General features: G+C 32.5%; 3 protein-coding genes and 1 long non-coding RNA gene across 4 annotated transcripts; 3 read left to right on the forward strand and 1 right to left on the reverse strand.

Annotated features, from left to right (window-relative positions):
• Positions 1–1,766: 1,766 nt before the first annotated feature.
• Positions 1,767–4,091, forward strand: LOC110692843 (protein MNN4-like). The gene is made up of 3 exons (XM_021869956.1): positions 1,767–1,866; positions 2,510–2,825; positions 4,010–4,091. The coding sequence occupies exons 1-3, from the start codon at positions 1,777–1,779 to the stop codon at positions 4,021–4,023; spliced, it is 420 nt and encodes a 139-aa protein (XP_021725648.1). The 5' UTR covers positions 1,767–1,776; the 3' UTR covers positions 4,024–4,091.
• Positions 4,092–5,084: 993 nt separating this feature from the next.
• LOC110726900 lies at positions 5,085–6,289 on the forward strand. The gene is made up of 3 exons (XM_021906462.1): positions 5,085–5,641; positions 6,022–6,048; positions 6,130–6,289. The coding sequence occupies exons 1-3, from the start codon at positions 5,439–5,441 to the stop codon at positions 6,287–6,289; spliced, it is 390 nt and encodes a 129-aa protein (XP_021762154.1). The 5' UTR covers positions 5,085–5,438.
• A 250-nt stretch (positions 6,290–6,539) lies between these two features.
• On the forward strand, positions 6,540–7,150 carry LOC110692939. The gene is made up of 3 exons (XR_002505546.1): positions 6,540–6,553; positions 6,731–7,003; positions 7,124–7,150. It is a non-coding gene; the product is annotated as an uncharacterized LOC110692939 (long non-coding RNA).
• A 3,460-nt stretch (positions 7,151–10,610) lies between these two features.
• LOC110726983 (protein FAR1-RELATED SEQUENCE 5-like) lies at positions 10,611–11,411 on the reverse strand. Its single transcript, XM_021906545.1, has one exon. The coding sequence runs from the start codon at positions 11,409–11,411 to the stop codon at positions 10,611–10,613; it is 801 nt and encodes a 266-aa protein (XP_021762237.1).
• Between the last annotated feature and the right edge of the window lie 11,425 nt (positions 11,412–22,836).

Below are 22,836 nucleotides of genomic sequence, written 5' to 3' on the forward strand. Positions count from 1 at the left end.
TAAACTAACGCATGTAATTCAATTGTTTTTGTAGAAAAACAAAAAATACTTCAAAATCTACTGGAAATCAAGAAGATATGTAAGTTTAGATGTTTATTTTTTGATTGCTATTTCTATAAATTAAAATTTCATTGTGGTGTTAAATTGTAATTATTAATATATAAATTGTTGATAGAAACCCTAATTTTCTTGAATAGGCCGCTAAATAAAATGTTTGGCACCAAAAAGAAGAAACTGGCAAAGAGTCATACTGTAGATCCAAAATTACTCAATGAGATTTCGAAACAAGTTGTTGAAGAAGAGGAAAATCAAAACAACATGTACATTCATTTTTTTATTTTAGTGAATTTTCATGTTTTGATCCTAATTTTCATGTTTGTTGTTGTTCGGTGAATTTTATGGTGAATTTTGTCCGAAATTCAGTGCAAATGTTTGTATTTTTAGGGAATTTTGACTGAAATTCAGTGCAAATGTTTATATTTTTTGGTGAATCTTTTAGTGAATTATGTCTGAAATTTTGTACGAAAATTAAAAATCAAAACAATGTTTGTATATTTTAGTGAATTTGAATTTATGTTGGTATTTTTTGTTGATTTCTTGAGGAGGGAGATGAAGTATGGAATAGGGGAGTGTTGGTGAGTGGTTGGAGTGGTGTAGGATTAGGAGTTGTGGGGTGTAGGATAAAAGAGCGGGAAAAAGGGTAGCAAAATATGCAATGAATAATATATTTGGAATAGTGATGTTCATGTTTGAGAACACTATATTCACAATATTCATAATATATGAACTAAAGGCACACTATATTCACAAAATATGCACTGAATTATAACTCCATGTAATTGCTTCTTATTATGCATTCATAATATATGAACTAAAGGCACATTATAGGACATGTCAGAATCGGAAAGATTAAGAACAAGTTACTCATATAATAACTCAGCCAAATTCCATGTACAATGATTTCTTGAATTGACCCTTTGATCTAGGAGCAAATAGGGTTTGCTTCATACCAATTTCCTAACTAGCAGATGTTGCAACTTATTGAACCTGACATTATAATCTAATCTGATGCTGTCCTTGAACATTTTCATTGTCCATTGCATAATTTAGCAGCATCCTTAACAAATTTTTAGCTGAGATCTAGTCATTCAATCTTTTTACATAGAAAACTGATTTCTTAGGAGCAACATGAAGATCTCCCGTCATGTATGTAATGCTGAGTACAACAATTTTGAAATTTTTTTTGTTTACATTTCAATTCTGATATTCCAGAGGTACAATTCCTTTTCTGGAGTTCTTAATGTTAAGGTTAGTAACCTAGAGGTCAACATTAACATTTGAGTAACTGCACTTTCAGTCTTAATTTTCATGGTTATACTTTCACATTATTGATTTTATTTCCTTATACTGAATTTCGTTGAACCTTATTGTTGGTCAAGTCTTTGTGATTTGAAGCTATGCAAAGCAATCTATTTGGTCAAGTCTTAATGTAAAAGATAATTTCTATGAGACTAGATTTGTTTGTTGCATGTTTTAGTGGTTATGTGATCACTCCTTGTTTTATATTTTTACTAGAAATTATGTATAACCTCTCCACAAAGACTGGTAGGTTAAGATTCAAATGCATGTCGACCCTTCATCAAATGAATTTGATAGATTTATAGAAATGAAGTTACCTCATAAAGCTCACTGTTTTACACAACTTTTTACTCAGAGTTGACAATGAAGTCGAACCACCAAAAGAAAGGGAAATACAACCACAAGAGCGATCAAAAGATGAAAGAAAAGAAGGGGAAAAACAACCAGAAAAACCTTCTAAAGAAACACAAAAGGTTCAATCAAAAGCAACAGAGTTACCAAAAAAAAGGTATGAAATGCTTATGTTCACATTGTAAATATATATATTCATGTTTACATTCTTAACTTCACATTTTAAAATCTATAATCTTAAACAAACAATGCATATATTCATATTCAGCTATGTTAAAGGGATATTCATTATTTTTATGCGTATATTCATTAGTTTTATACATATATTCTTTTTTTGAAGTATGGAACAGGGGAGTGTTGGTGAGTTAGTGGAGTGGTGTGGGATTAGGAGTTGTGGGGTGTAGGATAAAAGAACGGGAAAAAGGGCAGCAACTTATTCACAGCATGTTTCATGTTCATGTTTGAGAACACTATATATATTCATAGTATGTTGCATGTTCACATTTTAAAATGCATAATCCGAAAGAAGCAATGCTTATATTCATTATTTATATGCATATATTCATTATTTGTATACTTATATTCATTTTTTGAGTGGTTATGTTCATGTTCATTGATTGGTATGTTCATATTTTGAATGTTTATGTTCACATTTGAAATAGCATATGTTCACCTTGCAAGTAATGCATATAAACATGAGCCTATAATTTCAATACAACTTATTTTTACTTTCTATATGCATATGTTCACTTTATGTAATTTATATACTAATTTTTTTAAACTTTACATTTATTCTATTAGGGTGAAGCATATTGCAACAAAAAAGAAATCATCAAACAACTGTTCGGAAGCCTCCTCAAGCAAGAGTACACAAGCTAAAGATCAACAGAACAAGCAAAACTCAAAAACACAAAAAAAAAACAATGAGAAAGATGGAGGTGTGAAAGAAAAGGAAACTCTGAAAACTGAAAAAGTTAAGGTGGTGAAGGGGAAACAAAGTGAGAAAGTTGATGGTGTAAAAAATGAGAAAGCACATAAAAAAAGAAAGAGAGATGCAAATGAAGATGTACATGAGGTGGTAAATCTTGATGATGCTGAAGATTTGGATGATTATGGTAAGTTACAAGTGAGGGTTGGGCATTTCAAATTCATGACATTTGCATCAAATTTGAGCCCTTCTCAAAAGCAAGCAATTATTGACATGGGATTTGGAGCTTTACTCGATGTAAATCTTCCACAAAATGACCAATCATTTTATGCTTGGCTTATGCATTGTTCCAAAGAGAATAGCCGCACACTTTATATTCCGTACAACAAATCTATTGTTGTTTGTGAAGAAGATGTTGAAGTTGTGTATGGAATCCCGAGAGGGGAGAAAGAAGTGAAGGAGGTAGAAGATGAGGAACAAGAAGAGACTCCTTTGACTAGATGGAGGAAATATTGGGGTTTTATGTCTGGTAGCCCTAAAACACACATTGTTCTGAAGAAATATGAGTATGAGGAAGAAAAAGAGAAAAAGATGGAAATCATGAAAGGAAAGATGAACAAAAGGAAACTGGAAATGAACACAGAACCTGCAAAAGTGAACAATGGTGAAGTTGATGAAATCTTCATTATCGATTTCATTGTGTTGGCTGTAAATTACTTCATGAAAAGCAGCCAAAGCATACACTTGCACTACAAGTTTCTGTTCTCAATTAAGAATGTGTTTGAAATCAAGGAATACAATTGGTGCAAGTATGTCCTTGATAGCTTAATGGATACAAGCAGTTCTTGGAAATTGAATCCAAAAGGGTTTTACAAAGGACCTCTGCCTTTTCTACTGGTATATGCCATTATTTTCATTTTCTTCTGGTATACGCCATTATTTTCATTTTCATATATACTATGTTCATATTTTTATTATATTCATTATTTTTATGCGTATATTCGTTATTTTTTATGCGTATATTCATTAATGGTTATGTTCATGTTCATTGATAGGTATGTTCATATTTTGTATGTTCACGTTCATGGAGAATATTCATGTTCATATTTTGTATACATATATTCATATTTGGAATGGATATGTTCATGCGTATATTCATGTTCATATTTTGGTATGTTCATTGATTGGTATGTTCAGATTTTGTATACAAGTAATGCATATAAACATGAGCCTATAAATTCAATACAACTTATTTTCACTTTCTATATGCATATGTTCACTTTATGTAATTTATATATTCATTTTTTTAACTTTACATTCATTCTATTATATATGCTAATTGATGATTTTTTTTCTGTATTTTTTTTTCAGTTGTTTTACTTTGATCGCATTCAAAAGAAAAGCATCATGCCACCAAGAACTCCTCCTATCATATCTGTATGGACAAAGGATATGGTGGCCGAAAGGATGAAGTTAGAGAGCCATGGAGTTGGATTGTGTAATATTTTGCTTAGAGTTGAAATCAAAAGGAAAACAACACAAGAAGAATCTACTAATATACCAACGGCCAAGGTTTGATTAGAAAATATACCTATATTATTGCATGTTTATTATTTTTATTTATAATGTTCATATCTGGTTTGATCTAAGTTATGTATAGTTTTACAGACCTATTTCCTTGGCTTTGGCTGATTTAGTCATTGATCTGTTTCTTCTATCTTCATTGATATGTTTTGGTCTATCTTCATTGATCTGTTTTTGAATGCTTATTTTTAATCTAGTTTGGTATTAGTTACAAATATTTCATTTTTCTAAGCACTTGTTGCCATCTATTTGTTTGATGCTAGTAGACATTAGTATTGTTGGTGTTATGAACTTCAGCCTTCTTTTCTAATCGGAGGAAATGGATGCAAGATATGGTCTATCTTCAGTCTCGCTTTCTTCTATGATAATGATGAAACAAGTCTCTTTGGTTTGTTCAAGTTCTTGTAGCCTGTAGCTTTGTCTATTTCAGGTTTTGTTCATCTTAATGGTAGAAAGTTAGGAAAAGAGCATCCTACTTGTGTAGTGATTTGTGACCTGCATTCTATTGGTTAATGGTAGGAATTTCTTTTCTAAAATGTTCACATTCACTAAAGAAAACGATGGTTGTGTTCATATTTTGAAATGCATATGATCACATTTAGAATTGCTTATGTTCATATTTTCATACCTATGTTTACTTTCTGAAAATCTTTTATTCACTTTAGGGAACTTATGCATATGTTCATACTTTGCATGATTATGTTCACTTTAATTTTATTTGTATATTCACTTTTTAATGCTTATATTTCATAATGATATTATCTTTTATTTCTTTATATTTTATTTTCATATTTGAAGGCATTGTATTCATAATGTCTGTTATGTATGTTCATTCTGTAGGAGGAATTTAAGAAAGAGTTTATTAATGTGGTCAGAACTATGGGTGGGAATTGTGAAAAACTGTGTGAAATGATAAAACATGCTGAAGAGCTTTTCCCAAACAATCTTCTTTACAAAACAGTGGGAGATTATATGCAAAAGAAATTTAAGGATCCTTCAAATCCTTCAATTTTGAGTCAAGATGAAGAATTATTTGGAACAGATTCTTTCTTGAATGCTTTAGATAAGGTTGAAAAGGAGTATTTGGAGAAGGTACAAGCTGAAAAGAAAGCAAGAGAAAAAGAAGAGGCAAAGGGGAAGAAGAAAAGTAAGAGAGTCATTCGATCCACAAAATGCTTGGAATTTAGGGATCGACAAAGAACAAACTCCTAGTCCGATGGTTCATCCAACTGAGACACAAATTGGACAAAACATTGATTTGAACCTCGGGCTAGGTATGGGAGGGTCAAGTAGTGTAGGTGTGGAGCAGGAGCAACCGGTGATTGAAGCATCGGAATTTGATCATATGTTCAAAACGCAAGACCCTACATTTGAGGACATTTTGAACAACCCATTGAATCCAGAATTTCAATATGCAGGGTAATGTGACTCCTAACTATGATATATATTTTTTCATAACTAGCTAAGGTAGTCCATGTAATGTAAAGAGAAAACTAATGTTAATTTTTTGGATGAACAAACTAGAAAAGGTAATGTAAATTTTTTGGACATCGAAAATTATTATATATTCTATGAAACTTATAAATTATATTATGAAAATATTGTTTTACTATATATATTCATCTATTATTGTTTGATATTCATTTTGTTTTATATTATGTTCATCTATTGACAGATCTAAAGGATAAGCGAAAAATCCAGGGTAAAAAAATTGAAAAAACTTATGTTCATTTATATTAAACAATTGTTCATTTATATTCACATATTGATCACTTTTACTTATTATTCATGTTTTGCAGAAATGTGTCAAAGGACAAAACAGCAAGGTGAATAAAAAAAATTAAAAAAAAAACCCCCCATTTACATAATTTTGACCTTTTATAAACTAACAATGTTATTTTATGTAGTGAAATTGAAATTGGCAAACGACCTATAAGACAAGTTCACAATTTGCCTGCTTGTCTCAAATCACCATTCATGGTAAAATACAAAGATTTATTCAAGGATGTGAATGCAATGAATGCAACAATTTCTGACTATGCATTCAATGATGGTCCTAAGGAGTAAGTTGCTCATTATTATATTACTTGTTCCTAAAATAATATGTTTTGTTCATTTTTATTGTTCATTTTTTTAAAATGGATTGTTTTGTTTGTTTATTGCGTGTGAAGTGAGGTGATGTACTTTGATGGACAAATTAGTATTAACAGATCTCAAATGAAGACACTAGGCACAGATGAAGAAATTGACAATTCCATTATTGATGCTTGGGCTACAATTTTAAATTACAAGTGTCGAAAAAACAGCATTAACTTCAGCACAATTCCTTATGTAAGTTCATATTTTAGAACTAGAAGTTCATTAATATTTTATTAATCGTTCATATATATTTGATGTTCTTTAATATTTTATTATAAGTTTATATATTAAAACTAGAAGTTCATTAATATTTTATTAAAAGTTCATATATCGGTACTTATTTATATATGTTTTTTTATTTATATGCAGGTGATAGTGTGCACAGACCACATTGTTCAGAAAGAGGGTGACATGAAAAAAAGAATTTCAAAATTCATTTCCAGACTTCAAATTGAAATGAAAAACAGCGGTATCAAAAAAATAAAAGAAGTCAAACAATTCTTTTTCCCAGTGTCAGCATTTAACCACTTCTACTTAGTTTGCTTCAACATGTATAATGCCACTGTTGATATGATTGATAACAGAAAGCTTCCCATGAATATGAAAGCAAAAGACAAATACGGTACCTCTCCCATAAAAATGGTAAATATTAAATACTCATCTTTTTTCATTTGAACTTTATGTGAATTTCACTAATTTATTTCTAATGTTCATTTCCTTATAACTAACTATTGAATGTGTATTTTAAAAATTAGCTTGAAGCTTTTATAGGGTTTTTGAAAAGCCAAACTTACAATGAAAAACAATTGGATGAAATAAAAGCTTTCAAGCCTAACTTGATAAAAATGAATTGGAGGAGCAATTGGGACCATAAGAATTGTGGTGTTTATTTGTTGAAGCATATGGAAACATACACATCAGAACCTTCAGTAGAATGGGTTTGTGATCTGAAAGCTGATAATGTAAGGTTTCAACTCCTTTAAAATTCAATTTACAACTATGTTCATTTATATAGAGTGTTTGTTCATATTTTAAATATCTATGTTCATACGTTTTTCCAAATTGATCAAATCAGAAAGCTAAGAGTGAAGTATTGTGCTGAGATATTACTAAGCAATACCAACAGAGAAGCATACAGAATAAAGATGGCTGCAAGACGAAGGATGGAAGAATCAACTTAATTTTTATAGTTAATAACTTTGCAAAGACAACTTACTTTAATAGCTGTGGATTCCTTTTATGACTTGAAACATCAATTCGCATGATATTTTGCATTTAAATTTGAAATTTCTCTCATTATTATATATTGGTAGATCACTTATATAATGCTAATTGATCATCTTTCTCTGAAAAAGTCAGTAAATTAATTCTTGGACATCAAAAACATTTATAAAATGAAAATAAGTAATAATTTGGTTTGTTACAACTTTTAGGCAATTGAATAAATTGTCAATTATTAAAAAATCTAAACATTGATTGTCTTATCAAACATGGATAACATTTCATTATATTGTGAAACATTTGAAGATCCACCAACTTCACTCCCTTCATTTGTAGCATTGCGCCCAGCATCAAAATACTAAAAAAACGAGATAAAATAAAAAAGAATTACAAAAACACTTAAGTTCAAAAATAAAAAGAAAATGTTCATAAACGTAACTAGGTTGTTCAGATTTACCTGATACCATTTGTTGTACTCATAATGAAAACTTCCTTTTTTAGCTTGATATCCAAATTGACTTGATGAAGGAGGTTTACTCGTATTAGTGTTTTTCTTAGAGGGTTGTCATCCATTACCCTGTAAATTAAAAAAATGATCAGATGGTATTGCATAAAATTCATATTAATAAACTTTAAGTTCACATAAATAATTAATTTTAAGAATGAAGTCTGAGAAGCATTAGTTGAGGTATTAGTGTTATTCTTTGAAGATTGTTGTCTAATACGCTGTAAAATAAATGTTCAGGTTCTGTAGCATAAAGTTCATATAATTAAGCATAAAATTCAAATAAATGATTACATGTGAATTGTAAGTATTTTCCCTTGATGAAGTTTGAGCATCATTTGCTGGTACTTTTCTCTTTTTACTAGCACCTTGAACACCCTAAAAATATTATAAAACATTAATAATAGAATACTATTCTTTCAAAAACAAAAATAACAGAATACTATTATAATTGAAAGTATTTTAAAAATTACCATTGATGATTGTCCATTCATCTGTTTCGGAAGGACATTAAGACTTGAATCTTTTGTTGTTGGGTGTGAATAAGTCAAAGGATCACCATCATCATCTAAAACTTCCAATATAAAACACAAATATAGGTATGTTCATATCCCATACAAAAATATTCACTTAACTACACAAAAAATTCATAAAAGTACCTGAAAAACCTTTTGAGCAGTAGCTTTAACTTCACCCTTGTATTTATCTACTTTTTTCTTCCACCCCTTGGCCTTATTACAAGCTTTTTCAATAGTGCTCTTTGGCCTATCATTCCTTTCACCCTTTTTCCTAATTACTTTCGGATTTTGAATAGGTTGTGCATCCTTTTCAACCTCTTGAACCTCTTCTTCCTCATCAAAATCAATTGGCCCCCTAAGACTCTCAACCTTCTCCCTTAACATTTCGAATGTATATTCAATTTCAGCTCGTGCTGCAAGGTGATCTTGGCAAGATGTAACAAGTTGAACAAAATTTCTTAACATATGAGCTCTCTAAATAGAAGAAGAAATCACATTCTCTTGAACAACATCTTCATCAACCACATGACTACACATCGCGGTTTTGGTCCATCTCTTAACTATGTATTCTTCGGGTATCCTTTGAACACAATGAATGTTGTAAATATGAAGGGAATGTGAACACAATAAACCCATTTCACTCCAATACTTACATGTATAATTGATTACCCTAGTGAATTTATTTAAAACAACCTCATGCCTAATAATATTCTTATTAGGCCTCCATACCAAGTAACTAATTGTCTCATCATTTTCATACTTTCTCTCTAGAGAACAAGAAATAGCTTTTGCAAATTGATCTTCAAAGACAATATAAACCGAAATTGTATAAACCTCTCTAGCATGAATAAGAAGACTTACATTAGCAACCGCCAAATGACGATTACCTCTCAAAAACCGAAAGTCCTGCTTACTTTCCTTACTCCTCCACTCAGCCATAACATCAAGAAAAGTCTTGTAAAAATCACACAACCCATCCGTCTTCCTCAATCTATGAGAAATCGAACGGTTTGTGGTTTCACTCCTTTGGTAACTCAAAACTCCTCCGGAAAAATATTCTTTAGAATAGGCTGGACACCATCTTTCTTTGATCGAGTACAAATGATTTAACCAATCATTATCATTACAATTGTACTTGTTCATCATCCTAGCAAAAGAAAGTTCACTTTAATAAACATTATATTCATATATTACATATTTATGTTCATAATATATTTATATATGTTCATAAAAATGTTTATGAAGTTCATAAGAATAACAACAAACAAAACAACCAGTATACAGGTTCATACTAAACCAACAAATTCATAAAAACACATATTCATAAAATAAACCTATAAATTCATAAAATATCTAATTATGATCATAAACAATAATAAACATGTTCATATAAATAACAATGAGCAACAACAAAATTAAAGATAATTATATTAAAACATATGTCCATGATTTTAAATCATAAATTCGATGTTTCATATAGAAAGTTCATAATGATGTGCCAGAATAACAACATACAAAATAACCAGTATACAGGTTCATACTATAACAACAAATTCATAAAAACACAAATTCATAAAATAAACTTATAAATGCATAAAATATCTAAATATGATCATAAATAATAGTAAACATGTTCATATAAATAACAATGAGCAACAACAAAATTAAAGATAATTAAATTAAAACATAGGTTCATGTTTTAATATAATAAATTCACTGTTTCATAAAGAAAGTTCATAATGAAGTACCTTAGCCAATAATGTTCGAATTCAGCAGCAGTTTCACAGTACTTGAGCAGATAATAAAAAAGATCAGTGAACCCCTTCAAAACTCTGAATTTACCGATATTTGTTTTTGAGTTCTCCGTAAGATGCCATGTACACAGACGATGTCTAGAATTTGGGAAAACTTCTCTTATACCAGCTGCAATAGAAGGTGCTTGGTCTGTCATTATAGTAATCGAATGACGCCCACCACCCATTGATCTCATGAAAGACTCAAACAATCATATGAAACTGCTTGTTTTCTCATCTAGAACAAATCCCATCCCAAACATGACATTGTTACAATGGTGATTCATACCAACAAAAGGGGCACATATCATGCCATACTTTTTTGTTCTATAAGTAGTGTCAAAAACCATCAAATCACCAAAGTGTTCATAATCCCTTTTCATTATTCCATCTCTCCAAAAAACACAAGTAAGGGAATTTCCTTCATCTACCTCAAAGTCATAATAGAAATCAGCTTCCTTTGCTTGCCTTTGAGCAAAATACTTGATCAATTGATTACAATCCGAGCCATCAAGTCTATTGGCCTTTTCAGTAGTCAAAGCATTGTATATATCCTTTCGAGTACACCCAAGATTCGGCAAACCACCAACTTCTTTGGACAAAAGACGTAGTGAATCAGTTACCCTAACACCACTTGCCTTCATTACACTTATGACCTTCAATTGCTCTTTATTCACATTTCTTTGAGACCTTAACAAATGTCTTTTGTCAATTGGTATAAAAGGATGATTATGATCCATCTGATGATCCACAACAGTCCATACACCTGGATCAATAATAAACTCCACAAAAGCGCCACAATTTGTACGAAAATCTAACTTCTCAAACTTCCTCACATGCCTCTTAGAGTCATTCTTCAAACCAGCACATGAACATACATATCTCCTACTTCGCCAAACAGAAGTCTTACCAACTGTTCTTATATTTCCCTTCCTTATACTAAAACCAATATTAAAAGCATAATCATTGTACAAATTATATGCTTCATCATCACTAGTTACTGTTTTCCTCATTAATTCAGATTCTTTAGCTTATGTGTATATAGTTTCAACTGGAGTATCTGAAATAAATAACACTGAATGTTCATAATGTATAATAAGTAAATTCATAAATATGTAAAGAATATTCATTAGACACCTAAAAGAATACAAAGAAAATATTCGATATCAAAAGTAATGCTCATTATTTAAGACTCAATTATCATCATATAATAGACAATTTTCATTATTTAATAAACAATGTTTATAAGTTCATAATTTTTAAATGTAGTGTTCATTATTTAAGAATCAAAGTTAATGTGTAATAAACAATGTTCATAGTTTCATAATTATAAATGTAATGTTCATTAGTTAAGAGACAATATTCAGAATAAATTAAAAATTACGAAAATCATAACAACAAACAATTGCAGCACGCAATAAGCAACAATTAATCACAGTAATCATACAAAAATCAAGATTAGCGCAAAATCAAGACATAATTATACGAACAAAAATCAATTGATTTTATTATTAATTAATCAAAAATATCACATTCATCAAAATTATATGATCAATTTCAGTAAATCAAGACATAATCTATAAAATTAATATAAAGCATAAAAATATATACATAAATTTGATTGAAAAAATGCAGAAAATTACATAAAATTCAATTCATAATAATTAAGAAAACCGTATAAAACCTAGTCAATCAAAATTGATTAATCAGCTCATAAGAAATCGAAATTTATACATAATACATCAAATTGATCAAACATAACCAAAAATCAGATGAAATTGAATAACTAATCAATCAAAACTAATCACAACTAACCTAAAATCATACAAAACACAATTACAATTGAAACTACCAAAAAAAATCTAATTACAAATCGCAAAATCAAGCAACTAACCTGCATTGACGATGTCTTCGTCAAGAACAACCAATTCCATATTTATCCAATCGAAACAGATGCAATCGCAAAACAGAGGATAATTTTTCCAGAAAAAAAAGAGATAAAAGAAATTAAAGAAGGAGAAAAAACATAGATTAATTTTTCCAAAAAAAAAACAGAGAACAAACTATAGTAATGAAAATTTTTATGGAAAACTTTGATGAGAATTAGGAAATATAGGAGAAGAGCGAGAATTGGAAAAGAAGAAACCAAAATTTTTTAAAAAGGAAACTAAGAGACGTGAGCGGGAAGAAAGACATTAGAGAACACTAAATAGGTGCTGCGTTTCACATTGGTTCTCCTGCGTTTTGAGCTGAGTGCCACTACTTCTAGGTGTAGGAGGTTACACCTAAGAATATGTGTCATTATTCATCAGAATTGGGCTTATAATATATCGTTGGAAAGCTCTTTTCAAGCCCCATCCAACTACACTATTATTGGACCCATACCATGGACCAACCAAACTGGATTGGCTGTTTTCTTAAAATAGGTTTTCAAAAACAGAGAGAAAAGAAAAGAAATTAAAAATATCCGCAACACTAGACTTTCTACACTTTAACCTCATTCTATTATGATTCGACGTGAAAGGTACTCAACACCGGGTTTGGTTTTGGGGAGACACAAATGGGTGTCTACAGCTACGCCTGTAACAACCTCAAATTTTTGTTGTGATAGAGTAGGGAATATTTCAATCATTACCCAAAACTTGAACCCCACTGTGATCATACACTTAATCATGGTGGCGTCCAACGGGAAAGAAGATAGAGCAAAAGAGTCTCCAACAAGTTTTAAGAACTTGTAAACCGTTCACGAGGTGAAGGTTAAACCCCTTAACGATCCAGGAGATTGTCAACTCTAATAGGTTTGGAACCATGACTGGTAGTTCGGGGATGAAGGTACAAATCCAACCTAAAAAAGATTGAAGCTGCCCTAATAATAAGCCTCTATTTTATTTTGATCGTATTCATGTGCGCTTTCTGACTAACATGCAATCATTAGGTTTAACCCTAAACCTGTTTATCTATGTTGGTTGAATATTATGCACAAATAAAACTATTATTGGCGATCACTTGAATTATAATCAAATTAACCCTAAACAAGATTATTAATTATCTTATTAAGCGTGATTACAAGTAAAAATTCTCTTTAAACATGCATAAAAGGTGTGATCAAGCAATAACCATAAAAATAATCAAGCAACAATAATAATCATAACAATAATAATCAGGTTAAAGCATAATAATAGCAAGATCCTAGTCATAATACTAACAAGATTAATAACAAACTCTAGCATGTCACTAAGCAATAAAAATCAAAGCTTTAACCTTAACATGATACTAACATGAACATTAGGAAGAGAATAGGATGCATCACAGGAATCACAATAAGCATATTTAATATTATAACTTTTTCCCTAAACATAATACTAGGAATCACTGTTGTCATTCAAAACATCAAGTATCCTAACATGATACTAGGAATCATAATAACAATCTAAACATGATTTCTATATCATAATATCAATGCAAACAATTAAAGCACTTACTTGGATGCCTCGTATCTCTTTCTAATAACAAAATACACGCGTTAGTAATTTAAAGGAAAATATAAACAAAACAATTAAATAATAATTGAAAGAGAGATTTGGGACCAAACCCTCAGAAATTAAAACTTTTCACGTCTAGGGCGAATGCAACTTCGAACTTGGTTAGGTGTTTCTAGATCTCGCAAATGCGGAATTTTGTAGAGAAAGCATGAGGGAGATCAATGGATTCTTGAAAACTAGAGAGAATTAGAAAATTTATTGTTGTTAATGATTGAAAACGGATGTTTACAAGGATATTTATAGATAATATCAGCCGGAAGAATAGAAAAATGAATCAGAGTTTCGAAGAGAATAAAACGACTTAGCGTCAGACACCAAGACTTAGCGCCAAGCGCTAACCGTGTCGTCAGGCGCTAGAAACAGTTTTCACAAGTTTTCTTAATTTTGATAAAATTTAGCCGTACGGAAGGGCAAAATCGTATTTTCTGTAAAAACACTTCTTTTAAACTCATTAAAACTCTAAAAAGTCAACTAAAGTTAATTTATCAATGCTAATTAAATTAGGAATGAAAAGAATCTTCTAGAAGAATCTAGAAAACTATAATCAATTATAATTGCATTAGGAATGATAAATCAATATTAGGCCCTCCTCTAGATCATTGGGCCGCGTATAAAGATCAAACCGAGCCCAGTTTAGTAATTTAGCCATAACTTCCTCATTATTCATCGGAATTGGGCTTATAATATATCGTTGGAAAGCTCTTTTCGACCCGAACAAACTACACTATTATTGGACCCTTGCCATGGACCAAACCAAACTGGATTGGCTGTTTTCTAAAATAGGTTTCAAAAATAGAGAGAAAGAAAAGAATTAAAAACTAATCGCAACACTAGACTTTCCACACTTTCACATCATTAGATTATGATTCGACTTGAAAGGTACTCATCATTGGGTTTGGTTTTGGGGAGACACAAATGGGTGTCTACAGAAGCCCCCACTTTGACTGAGTTTGGACAAATGCAAGTTTCGAAAACAAAAGTCAAAGTATCAATAGGGACAAAGAATGATTCAGAACGTTCTGCAATCCAAAATCACTCTTGTAATGCCGATACTTGTAAAACTAGCGTTAGTTAAATAGATAAAAGAGTTAAGAAATGCGTATCTTGCACCGTCGAGCACACGTCACTAAGAGTAACCGATTTGTTGCATTCGTTGTTGTTGTGACAACCTTCCGCAAGCTAGGGAACGCCATCCTGCTATTTGTTTTGACGATCTTCTACAAGCTAGAGAATACCGCCTGAAGACTGCTACACCTGTAACTGCCTCCAATTTTTCCGTGATAGACTTCTACAAGCTAGAGAACCCCATCAAAGATTGCTTCGCCTAAAACGACCTTTTAGCACTTTGTGACCATCTTCCGCAAGCCAGGGAACACGATCGAAGATAACTTCGCCTGAAATCATCTCTAGTTGTTTGTGACAACTCTCCACAAGCTAGGGAAAGCCGTCGAAGATATACTCTCTTGAATCTATCCTCATTTTTTGCGATAATATTCTGAGGAAAATTACCGAAGACCAACGCCTGTCGATCCGTTGCTTTGCTATGCCTGTACGTCGGCGCTTTTTCTGCTTTGAATTGCGAACCAGTATGTCAATGCCTCTTCTGTTTATGAACCATTATGTCGGTGCTTTTGATATATGAACCATTATGTCGGTGCCTTTGATGAGCTAATGCTTAGGCGTTTTAAGCTAAGTGAGACGATCATTTATCAGGTCGATCACTTTATGCCATTATAATCAAAGCTACGTTAAGCATGTGGTGAATATGCTTGGCACTCATAGGAAGTGGGAATTAACATATATGATTAGGCACAAGGAAAGTAGGGAGCCGCCAAAAAGTTATTAAGGAACTTGTAAACCGTTCACAAATCATAAAAGGCAACCATGAGAAAGGGACAACGATAAGCAACAACGATTGGCCCGTGAAGGTTACACCCCATTCATAACCCATGAGATTACTAACTCCATATGGTTCGGAACCACAAAAGGAGGATCGTGAATGATGGTACGAATTGAGTCATGGAGTCACATTCGCCCGTATTGGCCTCTACTCGATTCTTATAGCGAAAAGTGATTCCTGCGATCTCAAAGGCATACAAACAAAATATTCAATTTGCTCCAAACTATTATTAAGCTAAATTGGTTTAATATTTATGCAACATATAATTTCAAAATATTAGTGATCACTTGATTTAATAACAAGATTAAAAAGGAACCTAAATCGGTCGTTCAAATTATCTAATTAGGCGTGATTTTCAATTATCTTATTAGTTCTTGAAGAAGGAATTTTGAAAGAAGAAGGGTAGGCAGAAGAGAGAAAAATAGAAAATTAATTCATGCCCCGTACATCAGAAATGAGGGGTATTTATGGAAAAAAAGTGCCGAAGGAACACACAAAACCCTAAAAAAATAAAAACCCTAAAAAATTGCACCGCCATGGAAGAGGGCACCGTGACACGGAGAAACCCACCATCAGACGGGGAACATTCCCATGACACGGTGGACAGCTGTGTGACACGGGAAATATTTAGGGTACAGGGAACAAAACGCGTGAAGGGTTTACGTGGAAAGGGCAAGAAAATCCCCGTGTCACAACAGGTGCACCGTGTCACGGGGAATCCCACCATCAGACGGGGAACATTCCCGTGACACGATGGACTTTACCATGACGCGGGATCCTGCAGTCCATTTTTCCGTCTAAATTCATTTTAACCCTAATTTTGTTCAGCATTTTTAAGTGCCGATTGATAATTTCAGGCTATTTCTGATTTATTATTATTAATTGGGCTAAAATAAATAAATAAAATAAATAAAAGGTTTGGGCTAAATTGAATAATAAAACAATAAAATAAAATAAAAAAGGTTTGGCTGAAATTAAAAAACTATGCTTTGGCTAAACATCAAGACTGATCCATGGACTATTCAAAAAAATGAATTTAATTAAATAAGATATTTTAAGCACTCTCGGGATTAAATACTGAACCCGACCAATAGTGGCGGTGAAAGGTTGTTCATCATCGAGTTTGGTTTTGGGGAGACATTTTTAGATGTCTACAGAAGCCCCCACTTTGATTGAGTTTGTAGAAACGTCAGTTTCGAAAACGATAGTCAAAGTAGTCGATAGGGACGGAGAATGACTTAAGATGTTCTGCGATCCTAAATCACTCTGTATACACCGATACCTGCAGGAAAATGTTAGTTCCAAAGATAAAAGAGTAAAGGGATAGAATACATATCTGGCACCATTGTATCGGTGACAAATGAGTTTGGCAGCTTCCTATGCTTGAAGGAATCCACCGGATGACGTTCGTTGAAACGCTTTCCATGCCTGAGGAAAGCCGACTGATGAATTTGGTAGCTTTTTAAGCCTGAAGAAACCTACCGGATGATACTTTCCATGCCTGAGGAAAGTCGTCGTATGATTTTGGTGTCATTCTATGCTTGAAGAATTCCACAGATAATGCGTTCCATGCTTGAGGAAAACCGACAGATGAATACTTTCCATGTTTGAGGAAAGCCGACAGATGAATACATTCCATTCTTGAGGAAAGTCGACAGATGAATATTTTCCATGCTTGAGGAAAGTCGAAAGATGAATACTTTCCATGCTTGAGGAAAGTCGAGAAATGATATAATCGTTGACTTCTTCGTGCTGAGAGGTGACAACGACCGACAATTTTCCATGTTTGAGGAAAAATTTGTCTACTTAAATTACAAGTCTCTGTGTATTGAGAACCTTACGCTAAAATGATAGTGGTTCGATTGTCCCCGAACGTGGGCCGTAGATGATTCACACCTTTAAGTTGACTATCCGACCATATTAGGTGTTTAATATGTCGACAAATTGACTTTGACGCTTGCTAGGTGTAAAACGGTAATTTTGACACGTAATTTTAATGGGAAACTAATTGTCAAAAAGTTGCGGAAAATAATTTGAACTGGTCAAAAGATGGCAAGAATATTCGATGACTGCATTAAAAATCATGCAGGTCACACAGCAAGGCCACCGTGTCACGTGGCATAATGACGTGACACGGCAGCTAGTCCATCACGCGGCAGCTGAGCCCGTGACACAGGATATTGTTCCTTGCTGAACTGGTCAAAAACACGTATTTTGACTTGCAATAATTACCGCGCCATGTCAGAATAGAGCCGGTACTCAGCAACGGTCACCGTGACACGGGCAACGGGAAACGTGTCACGGTTTTATTTTTTATTCCTTTAAATTCGAGCTTTTGCTTTTGGCCATTTTAATTTTCTCACTTTTCTTTTGCTCTCTCTTCATCTTCTTTCTTCTTCATTTTATTTTTGTCTTCCTCAGTCCACCGCAACACGATTTTAACCACCGTGTCGCGGCGATCTGCTTCTGTTGTTGCTTCTCTCCCCTTTTTGTTTTTCTTTCTATTCGCCACAAAATTGTTTACTGCTGTCTGAGTAACCACGCGACACGGTATTTGATAATGTGTCACGGTGCATATAACCGTGACGCGGTGGGTCGGTTGTTGAGCTCGGGCTCGTCGCGTTTATCAGGAAAAAATCGCGACACGCGCACGAATACCGTGTCACGGCTAGTAGCCTCGTGCCGCGGGTGTGGAGTTGCTATGTTTCGCAACCTTTCCCGAGCTTTTCGAGTTCATTTCTTCACCAAGCTCTCTCGAATTTTTGCATTTTCTTCATTTTTGATTCCTTACAAAATCCATGTAAGTTTCCTTTGCTTTTTTTCATGAATGCCATTTTTGCTTGAAATCCTCAAAAAATCAATTTGGGGATTTTTGATTTTGAGGTTTTATGTCAAAATTCTTCTTATGAATTGACTTGTATATGGATGTATTTGTGTTTTTGAGCAATTTGAGACTAAGTTTGTGTATTTTGGTAAGAAATTGAGCAAATCACCATTTTTTGTACTACTTGTGCGAAATGGTGTTCTTGTTATTCATGTTGTTCTTTTGCACTTGAAATGATGTATATTGGTTGTATATTTTGTAAAATATGCCATGATGTGCCAATTTATTGTTCTTGTGCAATTTGAAAACATGTTTTGTTTTGTGTATGTACTACATTGTCATGGAGAACATAGTATCATGCAATTAGGAGAACATAGTATTAGTTCGTCATGGAGAAGCTAAACACTAGAAATAATTCCATTATTTTGCTAATTTTTAACCTTGAGGTAAAAATTTTGCGTATAATAGAAAATTCCATTTGTTAAGTCGCTTTTGAATAAATAACTAAATAACTTAGGAAATGATGCTAAGCATTTAGATTTTTATTTTTGTAATAGCATGCCTAGACAACGGGATCGCGAACTTTCTACCCGTGGCCGGGGTCAGGCTTTTCGGGAGGACACTCCCACAGTGAAGGAGTTATGTCTTCGATAAGTGCAATTACTAGATATATCAAGGATCACTATTATAGAGATAATAAGTTCATTCTATAGGGTCGTCAATGTTTGGTGCTAGATATGACAATTGATCTTTGGGCTAGCTTAATGGCCCAAAGCCTTATAGAATGGATCCTACAAGGTCACACATAAGAGTACTGGGTTAAACAAGTTTGAGGCCCATTATTGGGCATCATGAGTTCATGACATACCACATTGATATTTGGGCTTGGATAATTAGAAGAGTCTAATGGGTTTTGGACTTGACATGGTTTTATTTCTAGATATAATCTATAAATATAAACCATGCCTAGGGTTGCATGATAAAACAATTGACATACAGTGAATTGTCATACAAGCAACCAGTTTTTCCCAAAACCCTAACTCTCTCTATCTCTACTCGGCCCTCTCTCTCTCCTCCCTGTCCGTACGGCCCTCCTCCTTGGGTGGCGCGTGTGGTGGTGCGTGGGTGGTGTTGTGGCGTGTTCGTGGCTCAAATCTCCGTTGAAGGTTGATTGAAGTGTTCAGTCACAACTAACTAGCATTAGTGGAGGTTTAATCCATGCTCGTGGACTAAGTAGAGGAATCACGCTTGGGGTTTTTTGTCTCCCATTGTTCTTGCTCGATCGCACGTGGAATCACGCTTCAAAGGTACGATTATATGTTCTTTATGTGTTATGCATTAGGTACTGTATGAATATGATTCATGTAATTCTGCTGCGTAGTACCTATAAACTCCTACAGTGGTATCAGTTAGCCTATCGCATTTACGCATATTGACTATAATTTTTTGATAGTCCATAATTTTAATTCAATTAGGAGGGAGAATAATTTAATTATGGGTCAATTATTATATTAAATGTGATTTAACTCTTGGAATTGATTAAATGTGATTTAATAATGCTCAAAATAGCCATGAAGAGATCCGAATTTTGCCCTAGATTACTCGAATATTTCGAAACCCCACCCTATATTTTCCGAAAATTTCGAAACCCTAACCCTAAATTATGAATTTTGTGTTTTGGTTTTGATTTAATTCATTTACTATGTAATTAATGATTTTAATCTATTTGATTTCATGATAAATTATGAATTTTTCAGGATCAAATTATTTAATTTAAGTGTTAAATTAAATTGGGGATTAATTTCACGAAGAACCCTAATTTCAAGATTGAATGTGATTTAATTTTGAAATTAATTGGACCACACTAACATTAATTTAATTTTACAAAATATGTTTTGTTTTATTTAAATTAAAAATAAAAAAAAGTTTTTAGCAGCGACAACCGCGGCTGGGTGGCGCAGCCACGGCGGCTGCCGCTGCAGGTGGTCCGAAGGGAAGGGCGGGGCAGGGCAGCAGGTCGGGTCAGGGGTTCAGCAACAATAGCACCGTGCAACAGTTGCACAGCAATACTACTGTTGTTGTGCACCGCTGCAGAGCAGCGTACACCTCAGTGTACGGCCACCGTGGCCGGCTTCGGCTGGCTACACCACGGTAACTGGTGCACGGTTTTCAAAAAAAAATTATTTTATTTTAAAAATATTTCAAGATAAATATGATTTATTTTAGATGAGATAAAATATTTTGAAAATATGATCTTTTATTTTGAAAGATAAAATCAATTTTATTTGGATAAAATCTTTTATTTTAGGATAAAATCAAATATTCAAAAGTTGTTATATTTGATATTATCCATATTTAAAGTTGTTAAATTGGTAATTATCCATAATTAAAGTGGTTAATTTTGGATAAGATTTGTTAGGATATTCTGAGCATATTCCAAAAGGATAATAATTGATTTAAATAATGTGATTATCCCATATTTTTTTTTGGATAATAATTGATTTAATATTTTGTGATTGGCTAGTAATTAGGATAGAATTTCCTAACATTGTTAGGATAATCTTTGAGGATAAATATGATTTATCTTTTAAGATTAAAATAAGATTTGATTCTATCTCATGACTAATTTAGAATATATGATATTTTATTGATGGTCATGAATAATATATGATATTATCTAATTACATTAATTAAAATATGAGATATTTTGGTGTCATGTCTCCTTAATTGTGAACATTCGATGTTGTAGTTTAGGAAAGCATGATGAGTGATTTATTATGAGGCAATTTTATAATATATGATGTTATTTATTGTTATATAATGACTAGTATGGCCCAATAGATTACTAAATACGATCTACGCATCGTGATGTATTTTTGTAATCTTAGTACGGTCTATGTACCAATAAAGTATTTTTGTAATTTTATTTCATCTTATTTAAGTAGCAGATAGAATAGAGTAAAATTACAGGTTGCATTTAATCCAAGAAGCCCATGAAGTGAAGGCCCAAAGGAGCAAGGTGGATGAGATCCATGAAGGTTCAAGTGGGAGTTTTTTTTTTTTTTTTTTTGCTTTATTAGTTTCTTAGGATTAGGGGCCATGCTATGTTTTATTTATGCATTAATAGATTATGCGTGTTAGATTTTAGTTATGTTGTTTGATGATGCGCTAGAGTTCACTAAATAATCACAACATAATGAATCTAGGTCCCAGAAATATTGAGGTAGCTTTTCCAATCAAAAACCCGATGAAACCTTCGATATTTATGATGGGTCATGCCAAAGCAGGGTGTCATATTATATCATAGGGGAGTGGGGGTAAAACAAATTTTACACTTTTGATTGGTTATACTCAACAAGGTTACCTAAAGAGTTTAGAACCTTGAAGCTAAGGGTAATAATTAAACATGTGATGGATAATTATTCAACCAAGAACTACAAAGAGTTGTAATCAGTAAAGAGTTTACTCACCTTGAAAATGTAATAGTTGATGGTAGGGCCAAAGTTCGGTCAATTATTGCACAAATAAAGGATCTTGGAATCATTCTATTCAATAGGGATCAATTAAATTGAATGAATGTTTTAAAGTTACCAGTTTTATAATCGCTTATGGTACTTTAAATTTTTTATTAAACATAATTGAATTTTGCGTTTACTTTTAAGTAACATGTCGTTCTAATTTTATTATTATATATAATCTCCTCGATTGAAAATAAAGTTGAGAAACGTTCTCAAAAGGTTAAAAGATAATCCATAAACCTATATTCCAATTTTTCTAAGATGGATCTAAAAAGCAAGTTTTAGAAACCCATGTCATATGTCTGAAGTTGGCTTTATTCAAAATGTTTGAGTAAATTACCAACACATCTTCATTTTGAAAAGTGTTTCAAGGGATATAATGAGATGGGAGGTACAAACCCTCTAAAAGACAAGTATAAAAGTCCAATAAAATCTCTTATCTTCAATATGATTGAATATAAGAAAGTGATTGGAAATCTCTATGATCAAAAGTTGATCAAATGACGCTATTCTTCATCCACTTTATATATGAGTTAAATAGTTGATTAAACTCTATTATAAATAATGATTGAATAGACTTAGCAAAATCATGAAAAGTGTTTAAAGTAGTTAAGCAAAGCATCATTTTGAACCTAAGAGAAGTGTTCTAAGTGG

Source organism: Chenopodium quinoa, unplaced genomic scaffold (assembly GCF_001683475.1).
Source record: "Chenopodium quinoa cultivar QQ74 unplaced genomic scaffold, ASM168347v1, whole genome shotgun sequence".
Classification (NCBI taxonomy): Eukaryota; Viridiplantae; Streptophyta; class Magnoliopsida; order Caryophyllales; family Amaranthaceae; genus Chenopodium; species Chenopodium quinoa.

Excerpts from the sequence above, each read along its gene's own strand:
- LOC110692843 (XM_021869956.1), top strand. The coding sequence starts at position 1,777 with ATGAAAGAAAAGAAGGGGAAAAACAACCAGAAAAACCTTCTAAAGAAA. Across the intron at positions 1,867-2,509 it reads AACAGAGTTACCAAAAAAAA|AGGGTGAAGCATATTGCAAC; the intron begins GGTATGAAATGC and ends ATTTATTCTATT.
- LOC110726900 (XM_021906462.1), top strand. The coding sequence starts at position 5,439 with ATGGTTCATCCAACTGAGACACAAATTGGACAAAACATTGATTTGAAC. Across the intron at positions 5,642-6,021 it reads CCAGAATTTCAATATGCAGG|AAATGTGTCAAAGGACAAAA; the intron begins GTAATGTGACTC and ends CATGTTTTGCAG. Across the intron at positions 6,049-6,129 it reads TCAAAGGACAAAACAGCAAG|TGAAATTGAAATTGGCAAAC; the intron begins GTGAATAAAAAA and ends TATTTTATGTAG.
- LOC110726983 (XM_021906545.1), bottom strand. The coding sequence starts at position 11,411 with ATGAGGAAAACAGTAACTAGTGATGATGAAGCATATAATTTGTACAAT.